The following is a 20,626-nucleotide window of genomic DNA, read 5'->3' as shown; positions in this document are numbered from 1 at the left end:
TTTTTATATCTCCCAGACTGCATGCACGTGCTTCTACAATTCAAAATAATGAATATGCATGAGCAGTTGGGGCGTGGCATAACTATCATGCTTATCATGAAAATTTGATAAGCAAGACTGAACTGATTTGATTTCACGAACCAGTATTAAATACCATTCTGTGTAAGAATCAGGCAATGGATGGCACATCATTTTCCTCAACTTAGTCATTTTTACCTAAAATATGTCCAGTACATCTAGAAAACAACCAAAAATCTATTTAAGTTTATCCTGAAGCATCTTCGGCGTAGATATATTGTTATCTGCTTATATAGGGAAAGAGTGCGAGAAAGTTTTCCCGCCAGTTTCCCATTGTGCATTTCAACCAAATTTGACCTATCAATATCCTAAAAAGACAAATTTTACAAACATTTTGATGGCTATTTCTTGTGGTTGTCAGGTATAGTTAATTGGCTAATTAATAAAATCTTCATGTGCCACACATTATATACATTTTGCCCGATTCTTAGACGGAAAAGTATACTATTACACAATTATAACATTAAAACAAAGTCCTATCATTTAGGTACCGCTTTATCTAAAATTAGTCCCTCTCACTATTTTGATGCTTAGTAAAAGGACAAGTTATAATATTTGCGCAGATCACACTCTATTGGTTTTAACATTGCATACTTTACTCTATAACTGTACTTTTTAGGTCCAGTGTGTTAGAAAGAGTAATCAAGGGAACCAAGGTTATAGCGGTAATCAAAAGAATGTAATCCAGGGACAAAGACCAGACATGGAAAACAGACGTACACAACAAAGAACATAAAGTAACTAAAATCTTACATACAAAGTAACAAAAGCAAATGAGCAACTCGGATTCCACTAAAAACTGGGAGCATGGACCAGGTGCACCGGTAGGGTAAGCGTCCTCTGCTTTTCTAGAAACACCCGCCGAGCTGCTAATAAAAAGTCAAGTCCGGGGTAGACAAACGAGGAAAGGAAAACTATGACCTATGACTAGAAGGGACGAAAGTGTCTACCAGATTTTTTTGTATGATTTGACCTTGACATTCAGATTTTACCGGTGAAGGGAGATAATAATGTCAACAATGTCTTGTAAACTCGTAAAAAAGAGTATCTGCTGCTTAAAACTTGCTCGACATAATAAAATAAGCTACAACGTTTATAGGAAAATACAGACTAATGTGGAATCGCCAGATAATACTGCAGATATTGTTATATCTGGGGGAGGAATGGTGGGAACAACTTTAGCATGTGCTCTTGGTCAGTCGAACTTGACTTTCAATTTCATTATTATGCATTGGCATTGATGAAACAATAACCTGTATACGCCACATTGATGACGGAACTTTGCTAGCCACACTTACCCCGAGAAAAATATGTTGATTTAGGTTCATGTAACAATGAAATTGAAGACGAAAAACATTTTATAACGAAATATCCACTGTTAAATATTTGTAAGAGTCTCCTGTATGTGCAAGTTTTTCAGTGAAAATAACGAGTTAATACTTTAAAATCTAAGACAACAACAATACCAATCTAACTGTTTAAGTAGTGTGATCTTTTTTAATAAATGAAGGTAAGTGTTTTAATGTTCGCTGAATAATTTGCTTTTCTAGATTTACTTGTCAATAACTACTACCTATGACCAAACCTCATACAGTACACCCCGCGTGGATTGTTTGTGCACTGGGCTCTGTCATTAAACATTGTGATTAATAACTACATGTGGAAACACACAGTTTATTTAACAAAGTACAAAATTAAACACTGTGAATAATAACTACATGTGGAAACACAGTTTATTTAATAAAGTACAAAGTCATGTAAAACAGTGGTGCATAATGTTTATAAATGTGTAACACCTATGAGTAAATTAACTGGTTTAGCTAGTTAATTGGAGGTGACTGGCTTTAACTTGAACACCTAAACATCGTTCATGGGAAAGCTCAGGATTTAAAATCCTACCTGTTGACCAACCTTAATTACCAATTTACATTTCAACACGGCTCAAAGGTCGACAGAAAACCAATAAGTATAAATGTTTCAGTGTATAAAGAAGCCTAAATGTCCAAAATCATTCTCTAAATCGGCAAGCCAAAAATTCCAAAAGCATTCTCCGGAATGTTACATCCCTTTGAGAAAAACAGCAAAACCGTAAATAGGTCAGAAACAAAGAACGTATGGACTGTAACAGTCTTAAAGTAGAGAAATGGTGTGATACACACCTGGACTGGCTATATGTAGAAGAAGCGATAAACCACACAGCGCATTCGCTTAAATACTCAGTTCAAAATGAATCAATCAGAGCAAGGATATTAACTCAAATGCTATGAACTCGATCTGAGTAAAACTCGTTTTGAAATAAACTGAACTTATGTAAAATACTGAGACTCGAACATTTAGCATAAAACACAGAGGCAAGCTCAAAATGAAAGTTACAACTATTTACATCGATAACAATGTCACATGTCCAAAGCCAAATCACGTGAACAGTTTGATAAGTAAACAATAACATTAAAATATCAACTAGCTGCAGTTACCTTTGTTACATATTCATAGAACTTCTTGCCTCAATATATTTGATAACAATTGTAAAAAAAATAAATCATTTTTATGTAAAGGACAAAAATTATGTTGGTTAATGTCATCTTAAGACACGTTAGATAATCTATTATTATAATTGTTACAAAACTAATCAAAGGTAGGGTCTGAAATGTGTAACCTGTACACAGACCATCTTTTCCCCATATTTTGCCAATTTCTTCATTACTACTTGATATTGCAGCTGAAAGTTGTACACAACTACAAAATGACATAATGGCTAGGCCAGAGTTAATGTTTCTTAAAATGTTTTTTAAAAAAAAAATTAAATTTTATTTGATTTTCTGCTTTCAAAAGGTCTAACTTGTGTAACCTGAAATACCCGTGCCCAAAATCAAAGTCTGGTATTTTTGTTATCTGTACAATTTTAATGCATATTTGTCATAATACCATCATAATACATGTATTACCAAAATATTCATTGACAATTCAAATCACATAAGACTCTGTTCATGAGACTTGTTTTTTCATTCAGGATAAGATCCTCTCCATCTTTGAGGATACGAGGGTTGATGGTAGGTATGGTACAGAATTCAAACTCAACCATTTCTTTTCAAAACAATATTTTGAAACTTTTTCCTAAGTCTCTAAGTAAAGTTTTAACCTCTCAATGTTTTCAGAAAAACCTAACACTCAGACAGGAAAGTGAGAAATAGTCAATTACTGGTCTAGCACAGTAATTTTCGGTTACACATTTTAAAACTTTTGAAATCAGAAAACCCATCAAACAAGAAATGTAGAAATATATACTTCATTTTCTTGACTAGAAATGAATTAAAATGGACTATTGCACATCTCACACAATTTCTATGTATAATGTTGATATCTTTATGTACCCAATCAATTAGATTTAATCATCTGTATGATTTTACTGCTCAACCTTGGGCACTGTGATTAGTTTGATAAAATATTCTGTATCTTGTATCTTGCAAGCTACATGTACATGTACCATTCATTTGTTGATTTTCTCTCATTGAGATTAATGCTTTTCTTGCTAAGCTATTTGTAACCAGCAAAAAAGTTTGGATAAATTAAATTAGGGATCATGTGATGCAGTTTTACTGAATAACAGTATACCAATATACATATACATATATATACATGAGACTTGTTATTATACCTCTACCTTCAGCAGTGTGCAGCCTGGATGACCACCCAAGAAAAATACAGCTTATTAAAATAAAAACATTGCCTTCAACCACTTGTATTAAACATTAAGCTTTTGAAATTCCATACATTAAGGAATACTTTATGTAAGTCTTACAAAACAACAACAGCTTTTAACAATGATGGAACAAAATATGGGTACAAGACAAGAGATCTTAACCTCCCCTTTCATATGGGTACATGTATATACAACCATGGATTTATGAGATATATGTACATGTAAATGTCAAATTATAATTTACGTATTTGTCACTGATGTAATATTGTTTACATTTATACTTAAAGCAAAAGAACAGTTGCTAGAAAACAAGAGAATCATTTTGTTGGAATCAGCTCCAGAGAAACAGTTTAGATTGCCTGAAGCATATAGTAATAGGACATGTTCCGTCAGTCCTGCCAGTATTAACTTGTTCAAAAGTAGGTTTCCATTAAAAAAGGGAATTGCTAATTATTTTCACATATGAGCTGAAAATGTGAAAGGTGTAGAAATTGAAATCATTAACTTGAACTTAACTTAAATTAGTATTTCAAAGCTTGAAGTCCCATATTGATCTGAAAAATATTTTGTCAAATTGATGATAATGAAAAGATTATAGTGTATTTTCGAAACATATGCTTTGATTATTTCAATACACAATGTATGCTCCCATGACTTAGTGAATTTTGGTATTTAGTAACTATGGATTAAGTAAGGTGACAATTGATATTGGCAGGGGAGGGGTGGGGAGGCTTGGAAGATTTCTTAGGATTAAAATGTTTCTTTTCACCATGTTATGGTTAAAATATTTACTTCAAAATTCATCCAAGCCCACGCCCCCTCAAAATCAAATGGTCATCCCCTAATATAAAGTATGAGACATGATAACTAAACTGTAAGTAGATTGATGTTTTATACTGTCTTTCAGGCATTGAATCTAAAATCATTTCGACTGGCAAAATCTTAGTTTTTTTGGTTATTTCTTTACTACACTTCTAAAATTTACAGAATCCCACAAGCAAATTATAGCAAGTGGAAATAATTTCTACTTGAAAAATTAAATTCAAATGGCATTTAGCAAGTATTTCCCCTTAAAATTAGATCTGTGCTTTTCTTTTTTAATGTTGATTATACTTTTTCATGGCAGGTGTTGGTGCATGGGATGAAATTCTTCAAATGAGGTGTCAGCCTGTGAAACGAATGCAGGTATGTCATGTAGCAAGGATGAAATTTTTTCAAATGAGGTGTCAACCTGTGAAATAAATGGAGGTATCTCATGTAGCAAGGATTAAATTAGATTCCTGAATATAATTTTGCTGTAATTCTGCTAGCCATGGCATGCATTTTAAACATGAAAGTTCTTTGCATTCTTTTTTATTTTTGTGTACTGTATATTACAACAAGCATGAAAACTTGCCATTAAAAAGACAGATTAGTAAAAGAATGTAAAAATATTTTCATCAAATGCCAATCTTTGTTAGGTATGGGATGCCTGCTCAGAGTCAATTATCACATTCAATCATGATGATCTTAATGAGGAACTTGCATACATAGTGGAAAATGATGTTATTCTTGAAGCTGTGAAACAATGCTTACCAGTCTCTGACAACCTGTGTATTAAATACAAAACTTCAGCCAAGGAATACACAATACCTGGTGTTACCCCAGGGCATGATGGATTGGATCAGAATTCCTGGGTAACCATAGAACTGGATGATGGCAGCAAACTAAAAACTAAACTGTTGGTAATGATAATATTCATTTTTACTTTTAATAGTTTATTTTTATTTGATTGTCTTTTGGCAAACAAAATATGGTATTCCCCAGTTTGTCAGCTGCAGTGGTTGCCCTATGTTTGGTTGTCTTTTTGGCAAACAAAATATGATATAATTCCCCAGTTTGTCAGCTGCAGTGGTTGCCCTATGTTTGATTGTCTTTTTGGCAAACAAAATATGGTATTCCCCAGTTTGTCAGCTGCAGTGGTTGCCCTATGTTTGTCTTTTTGGCAAACAAAATATGGTATTCCCCAGTTTGTCAGCTGAAGTGGTTGCCCTATGTTTGATTGTCTTTTTGGCAAACAAAATATGGTATTCCTTAGTTTGTCAGCTGCAGTGGTTGCCCTATGTTTGATTGTCTTTTTGGCAAACAAAATATGATATAATTCCCCAGTTTGTCAGCTGCAGTGGTTGCCCTATGTTTGATTGTCTTTTTGGCAAACAAAATATGGTATTCCCCAGTTTGTCAGCTGCAGTGGTTGCCCTATGTTTGGTTGGCTTTTTGGCAGACAAAATATGGTATTCCCCAGTTTTTCAGCTGCAGTGGTTGCCCTATGTTTGGTTGTCTTTTTGGCAAACATAATATGGTATTCCCCAGTTTGTCAGCTGCAGTGGTTGCCCTATGTTTGGTTGTCTTTTTGGCAAACAAAATATGGTATTCCCCAGTTTGTCAGCTGCACTGGTTGCCCTATGTTTGGTTGTCTTTTTGGCAAACAAAATATGGTATTCCCCAGTTTGTCAGCTGCAGTGGTTGTCCTATGTTTGGTTGTCTTTTTGGCAAACAAAATATGGTATTCCCCAGTTTGTCAGCTGCAGTGGTTGCCCTATGTTTGGTTGTCTTTTTGGCAAACAAAATATGGTATTCCCCAGTTTGTCAGCTGCAGTGGTTGCCCTATGTTTGGTTGGCTTTTTGGCAAACAAAATATGGTATTCCCCAGTTTGTCAGCTGCAGTGGTTGCCCTATGTTTGGTTGTCTTTTTGGCAAACAAAATATGGTATTCCCCAGTTTGTCAGCTGCAGTGGTTGCCCTATGTTTGGTTGTCTTTTTGGCAAACAAAATATGGTATTCCCCAGTTTGTCAGCTGCAGTGGTTGCCCTATGTTTGATTGTCTTTTTGGCAAACAAAATATGGTATTCCCCAGTTTGTCAGCTGCAGTGGTTGCCCTATGTTTGATTGTCTTTTTGGCAAACAAAATATGGTATTCCCCAGTTTGTCAGCTGCAGTGGTTGCCCTATGTTTGGTTGGCTTTTTGGCAAACAAAATATGGTATTCCCCAGTTTGTCAGCTGCAGTGGTTGCCCTATGTTTGATTGTCTTTTTGGCAAACAAAATATGGTATTCCTTAGTTTGTCAGCTGCAGTGGTTGCCCTATGTTTGATTGTCTTTTTGGCAAACAAAATATGGTATTCCCCAGTTTGTCAGCTGCAGTGGTTGCCCTATGTTTGATTGTCTTTTTGGCAAATAAAATATGGTATTCCCCAGTTTGTCAGCTGCACTGGTTGCCCTATGTTTGTCTTTTTGGCAAACAAATTATGGTATTCCCCAGTTTGTCAGCTGCAGTGGTTGCCCTATGTTTGGTTGTCTTTTTGGCAAACAAAATATGGTATTCCCCAGTTTGTCAGCTGCAGTGGTTGCCCTATGTTTGATTGTCTTTTTGGCAAACAAAATATGGTATCCCCTAGTTTGTCAGCTGCACTGGTTGCCCTATGTCCCACAAAGGAAAACATTGAATCAAGTCCAGTAAGTCCAGGCTGTCTGTCAAGCAACACATTTAACATTACTAACATAACTTGCAGAAATGTATAACTCTTTCTATGGGTAATTCGTTTTTTTAGGCATTTTGTTGGTTCCTTACTCTTGGTTACAGTTACAGAAATTTTAAGGAGATGCCTATCAAGTGCTTTATAGTAACTTATTTATTAATTATTGATGCTATCATTAAGCTTGGATTTGTACTTTGTTATAGTTCTGAAAAATACATTTTAATTGATAAAAGTGTTGGTGCTGTTTACATACTTATTAAATCCTGGCAAGCCTAGACAAATCTTACTATATCATCAAATATGTTAATTTGTATACAATGGTTGATTTTGGAATTTAAAGTTACTGAAATACAGTCCTAACTTCCAACCAGACAAAAGCTTATGTTTAGTGGGATTTTTGCAAAATCTATTCACAAAAAAAAATTATATTTGAAATCTTTCACTAGCCTTCATAGAAACTGTAATTGACAATAATAGTGCAAATGAAACTTGTTAACTGGAAGTTTTATAAAGTTTTATAATGCTCTCCTATAGAAAAGTTCAGGAAAATTTGCCACCCAATTTCTTACACTATAACCAGTTAAAAATTATTTCATGATGTATAGCAGACCCAGGGAAATGATCTCAGTCAGAGTTATTTCTAGGATGCAACAAATGTATTTGAATAGTCTTATTGATTATCTTGAGATATGATTAATCGTCCCTTACCTGAATTTTTGACAGACCTTTTGTCAATTTTCTGAAACCAAGTTACAAAGGCACCTGTTTTGCACAATATGATACATACTATTTTAGAACCTTTTACAAAAATAGTTTTTGTATGTAAATATACATGTACATTTAAAGATCTGTTTTTTTAATATGACCTTTCAAAATACCCAACACTTGAAACCCAGATTAAAGGGTGACATTTGATATTACTACTAATACAATGAATGTTTATGAATCAGTATGGTCATTATTAACTTTCAAATATATAGAAATTTAAAATGATGTTAATGGATGAGTAGAGTCTGCTCTTGCTACACTACTGCTTTCCTAGAATGTCTTATAAAAAACATATGTTTTGATGGCTCATCTTAACTTTTTTCAGATAGGAGCAGATGGTATGAATTCAGCTGTAAGAAAAGCGTGCAATTTTCACACAGTGAAGGCCAATTATGACCAATCAGCAGTGGTTGCCACACTGAAACTGACAGGGGTATGAATATAATATTTTTTAGCTGGTAGAAGTCCATGAGACTATAGGTCCTAGATTCTTACACTTGTAGATATTAAGTTTTTATTTTACCTAGATATGATTTAGTTTGAGTTTTCTTATACTCTGTTGATATTTGTTGAAAAGACAGGCCCCAGACTTAGAAAATAGATTAAACATATTATCATATTTATATTATGCATCAGAAATCAATGTTGTGTCAATTATTAAATCATTTTAAAAATAAGAGTCAAGTCAATTATGATACAGAATGCACTTATTACCACTCTTACTGTTTCGAATTAGGATTTTTAGTTGGTGCATTTGATTATAACTCTAATCATATTAGTTAAACATATACTTAATTTTTTTTTATCACATATGTGCATTCAATTTTGATTGTTGTTTTTTAGGATACAGAAAATAATGTTGCATGGCAGAGATTTTTACCAACAGGACCAATAGCAATGTTACCCGTAAGTATTTTATTTTGTAAATCCGTGGTAAATTTGTAGTAATTATTCATATTAGCAATGAAAGCCTTAATTTATGAGGTTCAAACTGAAGTATTTGTTCAAAGTTTATGTCCATAATAGGGAAACAAATGTAAAACATTAGAATATATTAATAACTCAAAATTATGTATTGTTATTGAAATAAACATTTATATATCTGAATAAACTTTTGACTACATTTTTTTCATAGTTCCTTTTCATCTCTAATCTATTTTTTTTCAGCTTTCCAACACAGATAGTTGTTTGATATGGAGTACAACAACAGAGCATGCTAAACACCTTAAAGAATTATCAGAAGATAGTTTTGTAGACTCTGTCAATGATGCTTTTGTAAGATATTTTTATCAATGTTTATTGAAGAAAATTTGAAGATAAAACTGATACAAGTATATGTCACCATATGAATGATATTCTTGTAACCTTCACAGCAATTTCTTAAAGGGACTATTTTTTCTCTCTTTTGAGATAATGATATAATTATTTCTAGCAATGCTAGAGTTTTTCTTTGTTATCTCATATAATCTCACCTGTGATTTTACTTATAGATGATATTTAAGGTGCGACTTTTGTGACATTATTAAACTCTTTATAAGTATGTCTTGTAAGTATATAGGTAAGTGGGGTGTTTAGAATGGTGTAATAATCACAAAAAAAGATATAATTAAGCGGGTACCGAACATCTCTTAAATTATTTGGCTTGTTTAAATATCTTTATTCAGTCTTTTACTTTGATAAAAGAAGCAAAATATATTAATTTCAAGTAATTTTAACCACATGTTTAATGGGAATAATTTCTATGAATATATAGCAGCCTCATCAACAAAACTTTTTATCACTAAGATATTTTAATTTGATAACAAAATGTCACAAAATAAAACGTTTTATGGATTGTTACAGAGTTATTTCCCTGAAGTGATGTGTACCCCATAAAAGTGAGGAAAAGTATTAAACACTGCCAGACAATGCAAAACTAGGAAATCTCAGACCCAATCCCTTTCCCTGTCTTGCTGTCGTCTACCCTAAGTGCAATGAAGTGGTGTTAGATTCTTAAAGTCCAATACCTGTTTATTGTTTATATTTTATATCACTGTAGTGTAGATGAAAATGTTGTATAGATTTGATTCTACAAATGTTTCACACACCAAAATAATTTTTTTTTAAAATGTTTTATTTCAGTGGCATGATCGAGATATGAACTCTCTAGCTATATCAGCAGAAGGAGTTCTGAGAAATGTACTCAACACAGTATTGCCTGGTAAGTTCCATACAGTACTCCTTTAAGTGAATAAATATACCCCTTACTTTACCGAAGATATATAATGATCATGGTGTCCATCTGTCTATTTATCCAGTTACAGTTTTCTTTGTAACTTTTTATCACAGCCACTTGATATTTTCACAACTTTGTATAAGTATGACATATGTGGGATCCATTTTCAGACAAAGCAACATCAACTTACTGTTTTTTTATTTATTCTGACTATACGGTTAGTTGGATAAACAGTGGGTTTTTTTCTTAAGTGAAATTTGCTCCCAGTTTTTTTCTAGGTGATATTTAGGTTGTTTTTTTCCATTTTGATAAAAATTACAACTCTTTGCAGTGTTCTGGGATTTTTTTGGTAGGTCAACTTTCCAAGGGAAAGTCATTCTTCAAAATCTACTTTCCCAGTCAGTGTAGTAACTTTCCCTGATATTTTTAAGGTTAGTGCTTCTGTTTTGTGTTTTGAATACAAATAAGAGTCAAGTTCTTGTATTAAGAGGTGAAGTAAACCATAGTTTTAATTGGCTCATAACTAACCATTTGACAGTATTTCTTTGAGTTATAATACAAAATACAAATGCAAGACTTACTAGGTTTACAAATGTGCCACATATGATAATCACATGGTGCTTGATTCATATGATAATCATATGGTGCTTGATTCATATGGTAATCATATGGTGCTTGATTCATATGATAATCATATGGTGCTTGATTCATATGATAATCATATGGTAATCATATGACAATCATATGATATTTAACATATGATAGTCATATGATTATCATATGATTCTCATATGGTAATTTTGGCTTAAAAACATATGACAATCATATGATTATCATATCATAATCATGCAATAATCATATGTATACCAAAACATATGATTATCATATGGTGCAAACCATATGATTCTCATATGTTGCACATTTGCTTGTGTATAGATATAAACAAAGATCAAAGCAAACATTTTTTTCATTGCCAAAATTAATCGTTGAAAAGCAAGGGAGATACTAATGTAGAAATTGTTGTTAATGTATTTAAAAGTGTAATTTAATTGTTATTTTAAAATACTGTAGGGAAGGTGCTTAGATATTCTTTGAATAAATGCACTTTGACATCTTTTTGTAGGTGGTTCATCTTACTCCAGACAATTACCACCTACAGCTATAGGGATAGAACTTAATACAAGGGCATCTTTCCCACTAGGCTTACTTCATTCATCAAATTATGCAAGACACAGAGTGGCTTTAATTGGGTAAGGAATTAAGTGTCAGTTGCTGTAAAATCAGGCATTGGTTGAAACATGGCTTGAAAAAAACTCACCACTTTGACTTTGTTATTTTTCCTTATTGTACCATCAGGACAAGTGTTTTATATCAGTTTGGTAATTTGAGTTAAAAATCTATAAATTTTATGAACTGCAAATAAACATATCAGGGACAGATAACTCAATAATATCTTAAAATTCAAGACCTCTAATACACTGAGGATTACACATGTGTACAGTATACCAAAGTTAGCAATATTTATATATTTGTCTTATAGTCTAATATTCAAAGATATCCAATGATGCATAGATTAAATAGTTGTTATTTAAAATAGAGATGACTTCTTTGAAAAGTATATTCTACACATGATGAAGGTGTGCAGGGTTAAAGATTTTGATTTTCGTGAAACATTAGGGAAGTTGGATCATGGATTGTCTGGCTATCTCCTTGTACAGTTTTTGAACTACATCTAAAATATTTTTTGCAGGATGTTTCTACACATGATGGTGTGCAAGGTCATAGGTTCTTGATTTTTGTGGAATATTATGGAACTGGGTGATAGTTGGACTTTGTAATTTTTGTCAGAAATATACCCCAAGAAACAAAGTTAGGAATTTGTTATTGGGGTATTAACATTTATTGTGTGTCCATCAATCCATCCATCAGTCCTCTTTTTCTCATTGCAAGTATTTTTGCAGTGCTTAACCTAACATACCACATATTTATTACATTAACCAACAGTACATAACCTTTCTGAATCTGCAAACCATGTTTCATACAAAAATAAACTATGTTCTTAATTTGGCAAATCTAGCAAGTGGGGGCATCATTAGTGTCTTTTACAGACGCATTTGATTTACTAAAAAAAAAATACTACTAACAAATGATGCAGGGGCTCCTGTGACAAACAGGGCTTCTAGTTTTTGTTAGCTTCTCTCTTTGGACTAAAAATCATTGAAGTAATTACTGCACCCAGGTTAACACGATATTGTTAACATGGTACATATCGCTAACATGGTTGAACAAAAACAAAACAAACCTGAACATGTTGTCAGAAAATGGTAAGTTTCTGCTAATTATTCATCACTTTTCAGGATAATTAATAGCCTTTGAACTTACATAGGAATGTTTATTTGACTGTACATGTAGCAACGGGATCGATTCAGTAACTTGTGAAAAACGACATGTCAAACTAGGTACACCCCAAAAAAGACGTGTTTTTTTCGTATATTTCCATCGAGTGTGGAAGGGGAGAGGAAGGTTATGACAAATCAACACCTTTAATATCTTGAACAACTGTTTTACAACATTCCCTTAAAATGTCAGCAACTGGATTTCACGGATAAGGACAGTAATGGGACTCTTTTGAAATGTGGTGTAATGAAAACATGTGGTTTTTAACACGGTAGATGTTATCATGCAATCCGGTTGTCATTACAAAAATGTTATCATTAACACATGTTATGACAATATTATTTCTGGACGATAAATCTGTATACTGTTACCGGTCTTGTCGTTTAACATATAAAATGTTCCACTTAAATACAATTGGAATAAAGGGAAACAAGCATAAAAGGGTGTATGAATGTGTACACCATATTTTTGTCGTTTATATTTACAGTGACTGTTCATATTATAAAATCAGATACAGACATAAAAACAGGGTTTTCATTTTATATGAGTCTTTTTATTTTGATGGTAAAATGATGCCTTTAAAAGAAGAGAGGACAAAGGGGGAAACAAGCCTTTTTCAAACATTACGAACTTTCGAATAATAAACCATATAGGTCTTTGTGATTTAGATTTTAGTACGAGGGTTTTTGTCTTTAATTTACATTTATGACATCAAAACTTATTGATTTGAAAACAGTTGTTGTTTTTATAACACAACTTATGTTTAGCGGTTGCCTTTTTGGTCCTTTTTAAGGATACCAGTAAACCAGTTTGGAAGCTCTAAAAAAATATTAGTGCTTGATTCTGTTTTTTAAGGACTAATTTACCATCAAAACTACAATATTGATATCGTTATATATCGTTACATATTTTAAAAAAATTATTTCAGAATAACCATGGATGCGTTTCTGTGCTACCATTGTAAATTACCCCAGAATATAACAAAGATAATGCCTACCTTTAAATTCAATTATCAAGTTGATTCCTTAGGGACCTTCATCTTATGTCTGCATGAATGAGCATCAAAATAAATACTTCAGTTCATCTTCAAATATGTTGAATCTACATGAGTGATTTGCTATTAACCTTAAGTTCTTGTGTGATCTAATCTATAACACTGAAGGTTTAAGGTGTCGGAGATATTTATGAAAACTAACAATAACCCAAGTTTAGTAATAAAGAGGGGGTGGACAAGGGGACTGGGAGTTGAAGGGGAGGAAACTGGGAACTGTATACCCCCGTCCACCCCGTAATAATGCTTTGGGGTATGTTGAGGCTAAATAAAGCTTTTAGTCATAGATTTTTAATGACCATGACTTTTGATCCATGATTTAAGAACTGAGTAAAATCTTTCAAAACATCATTGGTTCCTACAATACACCAATTTTATTTTCATCTTTTGAAGCGAGGAAATATCTCAGAGGGTATTAAACAGAAAAAAGTACTAAATATTTTGTAGCAATCTTTCCTATGACCTGAAAAGTCCATATGGACATGCTTTATGAGATCCTAATATAAACAGTTGATTATGTCAAAAAAAAGTCTAATGGATTTTTGCTGTGGTATTATCTTGTGACTAAGGAACAAGTATCATAACATTTTGTGTAAGAAAAATGGTTTTCGCATAATAGTCATACTTTGCTTTTAATTCAGGCATATCATGTTGTTAAATGTCGGTGTTAACGATAACGAAAACTGGTTTATGCGATAACATTGGCTTTTTCATAACCATGTTAAAAAGCACATGTTTATATAATACCAGGTTTCAAAAGAGTACCATTACTGTCTTTATCTGTGAAATCTGGACCCTGACATTTAAAGGGAATGTTGTGAAATGGTTGTTAAAGATATTAAAGGTGTTGATTTGTCGTAATCTTCCTCTCCCCTTCCACACTCGATGGAAATATACGAAAAAAATACGTCTTTTTTGGGGTGTACCTAGTTTGACATATTGATTTTTGCAAGTTACTGAATCGATCCCATTGCTACATGTACGGTCAAATAAGCATTCTAATGGGAGTTCAAAGGCGTATTAATTGTTCTGAAAAGTGATGAATACATAGCAGAAACTTACCATTTTCTGACAACATGTTCAGGTTTGTTTTGTTTTTGTTCAACCGTGTTAGCGATATGTACTGTGTTAATGATATCGTGTTAACCTGGGTGTACTGCTTTTTTGTTTTTGTTTCTAGTGATATCAAACTGAAATTTTTCAGTACCATCAGGTTGATGGAACTACATGTACACTAAAATTCTGTAAAGTAATGCATGAAGAGTTTTTTTTCTGCATTCAAATTTTTTATTAGTGTAGCAGAAATGGCAGAATAGTTTTAATTGATTCAATCCTGTATTTGGCAGCCGTTTATGATCATGTATCTTTTCAAGGGAGATAAATCATGATTAAACAAAATGATCAGATGAACACTGCTACATGTGTTATAAATGTATATGTCTCATAATACAGGAGATAAAGCTAAAAATACTGGGTCATTTTCTTTAAGTATTTTTTTGTTAATAGGAGTTACTTATTAATGTTGATGGAGAATATAAAATATAATATTATTCACTTTTGAGATGTAAGAAATGCATAAATGTAATCAATACTCAATCAGCTTTCAATTTGAGGCTTGCAAATGTTCAGAAAGGCTTTGATTTCATAAAATTATTTTATTAGCATACTTAATAGTGTATTTTAATAATTAAAATGTTTTTTAAAAAATCTACATAATTTTGAGAATAAATTGACTGGTAGCACTCTGAAACATTATTAGTGTAAAAAATACATGCATAACAGTAAAGTAGTAAAAGTGATTACTTTTCAAACAACATAGCACTAAATAAGGGTAATTTTAGTTGAAGTTTATCTATATCCCTGTGACCAGTAGCTTGTTTTTCTGAAGAAACATTCATGAGATTCTATCATAAATGGCACTTGACGTGGAATCAGCTGTCTTAAATCTTTGGGCACTACATCTTTCTTCTGATTCAAATATTCACGAAGGTCTGGTCCCTTGTTTTCCTTGTGATGATATTTGTGCCAGTTGTTCTTATTTTTCTTCTGCCTGAATTTTCGTCTTTGTCGTCTGCTGAATGATTTATTTGTTTCATTGTGAACTTCCTGTTTAACACCAAGTCTAGAGAACACACCACCTGACTGTGACTCTGATTTGTAGTTTTGATTGTCAGTATAAATGGCTGAATTTAATTTAATCTTCTTACCTCTGTTTTCATTTTCTTCATTACAAATCATTTCTGATATGATTTCTCGTTTAACTCCATTTTCCAGTTTTGGTTTGAGAACTGATGGCCAAATGATTGGTTTCACATCTTTTGGTTCTTGTTTAATTTGATGTTGTCTATCACTTTCCATTTTCACAGTTGCTGTTGTCTCGTACTCCATAGGCTCCTCCTTAACCATAGAAACATTCCCTGTAGAAATATTTCCTATAGGCTCATCTTTTGTGATTGTTGTTTCTGGGATCAAGTCATTAGAGCCTGTTTGCGATTCCATATAGTGTTCCATTGGTTCAAAAGTCTCCTGTTTAACCCTGGTGGTTCCATTTTCAATAGCACTCTTCCTGGGTGTATTTGCATTTCCAAAATGTAATATAAGGTAGTGTCCAGTATCAGTAGTCCTGGTGTGTTTTGTTAAATGTAATCCCTGTGGTAAGTTGTTTAAATATTTCTGTACAGAATTTCCAATAGTTTGATAGTCCTTGTTTGCCATAGCCTTCTAATACTTTTTTACTTAATGATAGGTTCTACCTTTGAGTGAACATTTTATGTTCAGTGAATACTTTTCAATTACACTCAGGTAATTAATGTGAGCTAAAGTGCTGATACTTGTTCACTTGTCCACAAATAGTGTTTCCCATAATTGATTAAATGTTTGACTGCTCCTGTGAAAACTCCTCACATAAACTATTATCAGATTTTTTCTCTCTGTAAATTTTCATGCAGTTTATTTTTTTATGTTGTTTTCAAACTATTTGTAGAGCTTCGTTTTCTATACAAATATTTCTAGGTTTAATTTATAAATCACTAGTAAAAATATTATTATCTACATTTTGATAAAAAAAAATGTTGTACATTTGTACCAGGTAAGTACTTAAAAATAAGCTTACCTTGTTTGCTAGTATAAGATTCTGTAAAGAAAACTATGACATAGATGATAAAAATTTGCCATACACAGGCAAAATTATTTCACATGATTTTCACTTAAATTTCACATGATTTTAACTTGAATTGAGCAAAAATCTTTGTGAATGAGTTCACATGAAATTCAGATGAATTTAGTCTTCATGTGAATTTCATGCGAAGCTTGATTAACATGAATTTCAGGTGAAAAATATTTCCCTGTGTACTTGGTTGGATTTACAATTTTCTTTCAATTTAAAAAAAAAAAATCCATTCTTTTAAGTTTGTTAAAGGGAGATAATTGTTAACAGATACTGATGATGAAAAATGAAATAGAATATTTCAATATTTAACTCTGAAGATGTTTGATTAAACATATTTTGAATTTATTCTAGAGATGCAGCCCACAGAATGCATCCACTGGCAGGGCAGGGGGTTAATTTAGGATTTGGAGATGTAGCTTGTCTTAGAGATCTGCTTGTTCAAGCTGTTAAAGATGGAAGTGATTTAGGTTTGTCTCTTCCTAATTCTTGTTGATTCAGTAAAATATTTTACTGTAATTCTTAATTCAGTTTTATCCAACATTTGATAATAGCCATGTTGATTTTCAAATTTCTCAGTACAAAGTATTGGGGTACCATTGTATTGTAAAATACAGAAATTAAGTTTATGGATGAATTCCGAAATTTGTGGTTTATGTATATTTAAATGTTTAGTATCCAATCAAACTAATTCTTCTCATACTTACATTTCAAGATTCCCAGCTCCATGACCTCATGTTGGAAAAAAACTGTGAACTTGCTTCAATATGATTAAGATTCTAAATGAAGAATGGATTCACATATTATATCCCCACTCAATGAGTGGATGGTTTATTGGAATCTACTTGTCTATCAATCTGTAAGTCCGAATTTCATTGCAATTATCCTGGAAATAGATGGATAGATGTGGCTTTATAGAGATTGGGCATACTTTGTTATTGATTTAGAGTGCAGTCCCTTATTAACTTCCTGTATTAGTGGGGGTATACCTATCATGACAGCTTGTGCAACTTCATGTTGTAAATTATGTAGTGCTCTACATATACATGGTATAATATTATGAAGTTGTTCATCATATTTTTATTTCCTCACTGTCAGGTTCCCTAGTCCACTTAGCTGAGTATGAAACATTGAGACAGAGATCTGTGCTGCCTGTAGTTGGTGTTATAGATGGCTTGCAGAGACTCTATAGTAATAAATTTACACCAGTCGTACTACTCCGAAGTCTAGGTCTACAGACTGTCAACTCATTACATTTTCTCAAGGTATAATGTTAGTATAGGAATCATCGTGTGCATTCATTATTATAAATCTTTCCATGACAAAAAGTTTATCATAGTTTCCTTTCCAAATTCCATAATACAATTTTAAAATCAGTCACATTTTTTTCGGTACAAAACATTTTGATTTTTTTAAGTTTATGATATGTAAAAACCCATCAAAAATAGATATTTATTTGGTTACAACTGATACATGGGGGGAGCTCACATAAAGCAAAACACATTTTGTGATAAATATTTAGATCAACATCAGATTGGGAGTTCAACTTGTACTTTTATCATATTTTTATACTATCAAAAGTGAGATACATTTTCATGATCTATCTCTAATACAAGTCATTTATTTGCTTTTCCAAGTTTACAATATTGATGTGAAATAAATATAAAAATAATGAATGATAATAGTTCAAGTTGTAAAATCAGGCTGACCACCTTTGATGAAACATACTATCCCACAGTATACAATGAAACCTGTCTAAACTGAACCCCTTTTGGACTTCAAAATTTGGACTTCAAAATTTGTTCAATTAAGACTGGTGTTCAGTTTCTCAAGATTCAAATTACATTTCAATTTGTGTAAAGGGACTATAAAAAGTGTCTGGTTCAAACAGATTTTTGAATTTTTCAGGAGTTGATTTTGGTTTCTAGATGTTGATAATTCAATTAGCATACATTATGACTTGCTTTGATAATATTGTGACTTTTTTTCAGAATTTTATCATAAAACAAGCATCAGCCTGAAGATACAGAATATGAAATATATAATGAAGACAAAAGCCTGAAAGACCATGAATGAATATGACATGTAGTCTGACAATTTCTGTTTATATACTGATACCAGCTTTTTGCTATTAAATCATTATTGTGTAGTCATTTGAAAGCAATGCAGTTATCTTATCTTGTTGAATTCCAGTTTTGTAAAACATTCCTGGGTAAGTCAATACATAAACATGGACAATGCAGATCAAGTAAACCATGTACTATCTTCTTGCTGTAATTTATTAAATTTACCAGTATATTTTGAATCATATTGAAATTTGTAGGTCATTAATGATACACACAACCGTAGTACATGTACATGCTTAATGAGAAAAATATTTTGTCAAAGCAAAAAAAATATTGATAAATACATCTATGCCATACTAGTGGGGCACAGTAGGAATTTAATTTGCAAATTGCATTTTTTGAAATATTGGATAAACAATATTGGTAATATTAATATTGAATTGTCTGGATCTAGCCAATTTTTTTTTTTTACATTAATAATCTAAAGTAACATGTTTTGAAGATGTGTATAAAACATCATGCATTTGAAATCATTGGATTGAAATTCTATTTTGTGTCTTTTAAAGGTTATGAGTTGTGATGATATAATATGCTTTAAAAAATGGCTAGTCACATATGAAATACACTACATGTATAAAACAATTACATGGAAATTTTCATCCTTGAAATCTTCAAAATAAGGATGTTGAATATATTTTTTAATGTAATGTTGTTATACAAAGAGGCAGTAAATAAAGAATAATTTATGTAGTTGGTGCTTCTGCTTTGTTTTATATACATGTCTATACACAGATTTATGATTTATGTGAAAATGCCATTAGCTTTCCAATTTTTATACCCCCACTAACAAAGTTGGAAGTTATTTAGGAATCATTGTGTTTATCTGTTCATCTGTCCCCATTTCTTTTAAGTGCAATTTCTCCTTAACACCTCAAAGGGATTTTAATGAAATTTTATAGGAAGGTTGGGCATTATGTAGATGAAGTAAGATAATTTTTTCTGCGATCTCCAATGGGAGTAATCCTAATTTTACAGGAAGGATTGGCATGCATGGAGATGACCATATAATTTGAAGTTTTTAACAGTTACTATTAAAAAAAACAAATACATATAAGAGATATCCAATATCTCATTAAAGGAGGAAGACCAAAATATCTTGGATACCATTACTCCAATACAGGAGAGAGAGACTAAGGGCAGACTCTGCTGAAAAAAATACAAAATCATAAATGGCATAGATAAAGTGGAGTGTACTGACATTTTCTCTATCTCGAATACTAACACTAGAGGCCACAAGTACAAAATTTTCAAAAAATGATGTAGAACAAATGAGGAAAAATAGCTTATCTCAGAGGGTGGTGGATAACTGGAATAACCTGCCAGACAATAGAACCAGTTCTGTAAATATTTTTAAAAACACTATACAATCACAGGTAAAATTCCTTGACTTGTAAGGACTGGAAGCAGGTATCAGACCACATTACATTGAAATGGATCAAAGACGGTGACATATAAAAAATCTGTAACTCAAGGTAAACTCATGGTTAAGTTGATACAATGTAAAATATGCTCAATTGTACTATAGCAGACCTTGTGTTAAGACTAGATTACAGGCCTACAGAAGACATACACATATATCATCGAACTACATGTCATTATTACCCCTAA

The 20,626-nt window shown here is 32.2% G+C and overlaps 2 protein-coding genes across 2 annotated transcripts; one reads left to right on the top strand and one right to left on the bottom strand.

Annotated features, from left to right (window-relative positions):
* The first annotated feature begins 1,074 nt into the window (after nt 1-1,074).
* On the top strand, nt 1,075-19,708 carry LOC148625650 (ubiquinone biosynthesis monooxygenase COQ6, mitochondrial-like). The gene is made up of 12 exons (XM_088569305.1): nt 1,075-1,272; nt 4,066-4,197; nt 4,905-4,963; nt 5,239-5,502; nt 8,389-8,496; nt 8,907-8,969; nt 9,231-9,338; nt 10,185-10,263; nt 11,402-11,528; nt 17,247-17,362; nt 17,991-18,157; nt 18,884-19,708. Exons 1-12 carry the CDS (start codon nt 1,089-1,091, stop codon nt 18,911-18,913), a joined length of 1,437 nt encoding a protein of 478 aa, XP_088425431.1. The 5' UTR covers nt 1,075-1,088; the 3' UTR covers nt 18,914-19,708.
* Nucleotides 14,983-16,616, bottom strand: LOC148625651 (uncharacterized). Its single transcript, XM_088569307.1, has one exon. The coding sequence runs from the start codon at nt 16,439-16,441 to the stop codon at nt 15,575-15,577; it is 867 nt and encodes a 288-aa protein (XP_088425433.1). The 5' UTR covers nt 16,442-16,616; the 3' UTR covers nt 14,983-15,574.
* Nucleotides 19,709-20,626: the final 918 nt, after the last annotated feature.

The sequence above is a fragment of the Perna viridis genome, chromosome 2 (genome assembly GCF_037379345.1).
Source record: "Perna viridis isolate PV_CMFRI_1.1 ecotype Kerala chromosome 2, ASM3737934v1, whole genome shotgun sequence".
Taxonomy (NCBI): domain Eukaryota; kingdom Metazoa; phylum Mollusca; class Bivalvia; order Mytilida; family Mytilidae; genus Perna; species Perna viridis.
Note: the sequence above shows the minus strand (reverse complement) of the source record. Positions and strands in the feature narration are given on the sequence as shown.

Coding starts and splice junctions, on each gene's coding strand:
- LOC148625650 (XM_088569305.1), top strand. CDS start 1,089: ATGTCAACAATGTCTTGTAAACTCGTAAAAAAGAGTATCTGCTGCTTA. Junction 8,970..9,230: donor GACCAATAGCAATGTTACCC/GTAAGTATTTTA, acceptor ATTTTTTTTCAG/CTTTCCAACACAGATAGTTG. Junction 18,158..18,883: donor ACTCATTACATTTTCTCAAG/GTATAATGTTAG, acceptor ACTTTTTTTCAG/AATTTTATCATAAAACAAGC.
- LOC148625651 (XM_088569307.1), bottom strand. CDS start 16,441: ATGGCAAACAAGGACTATCAAACTATTGGAAATTCTGTACAGAAATAT.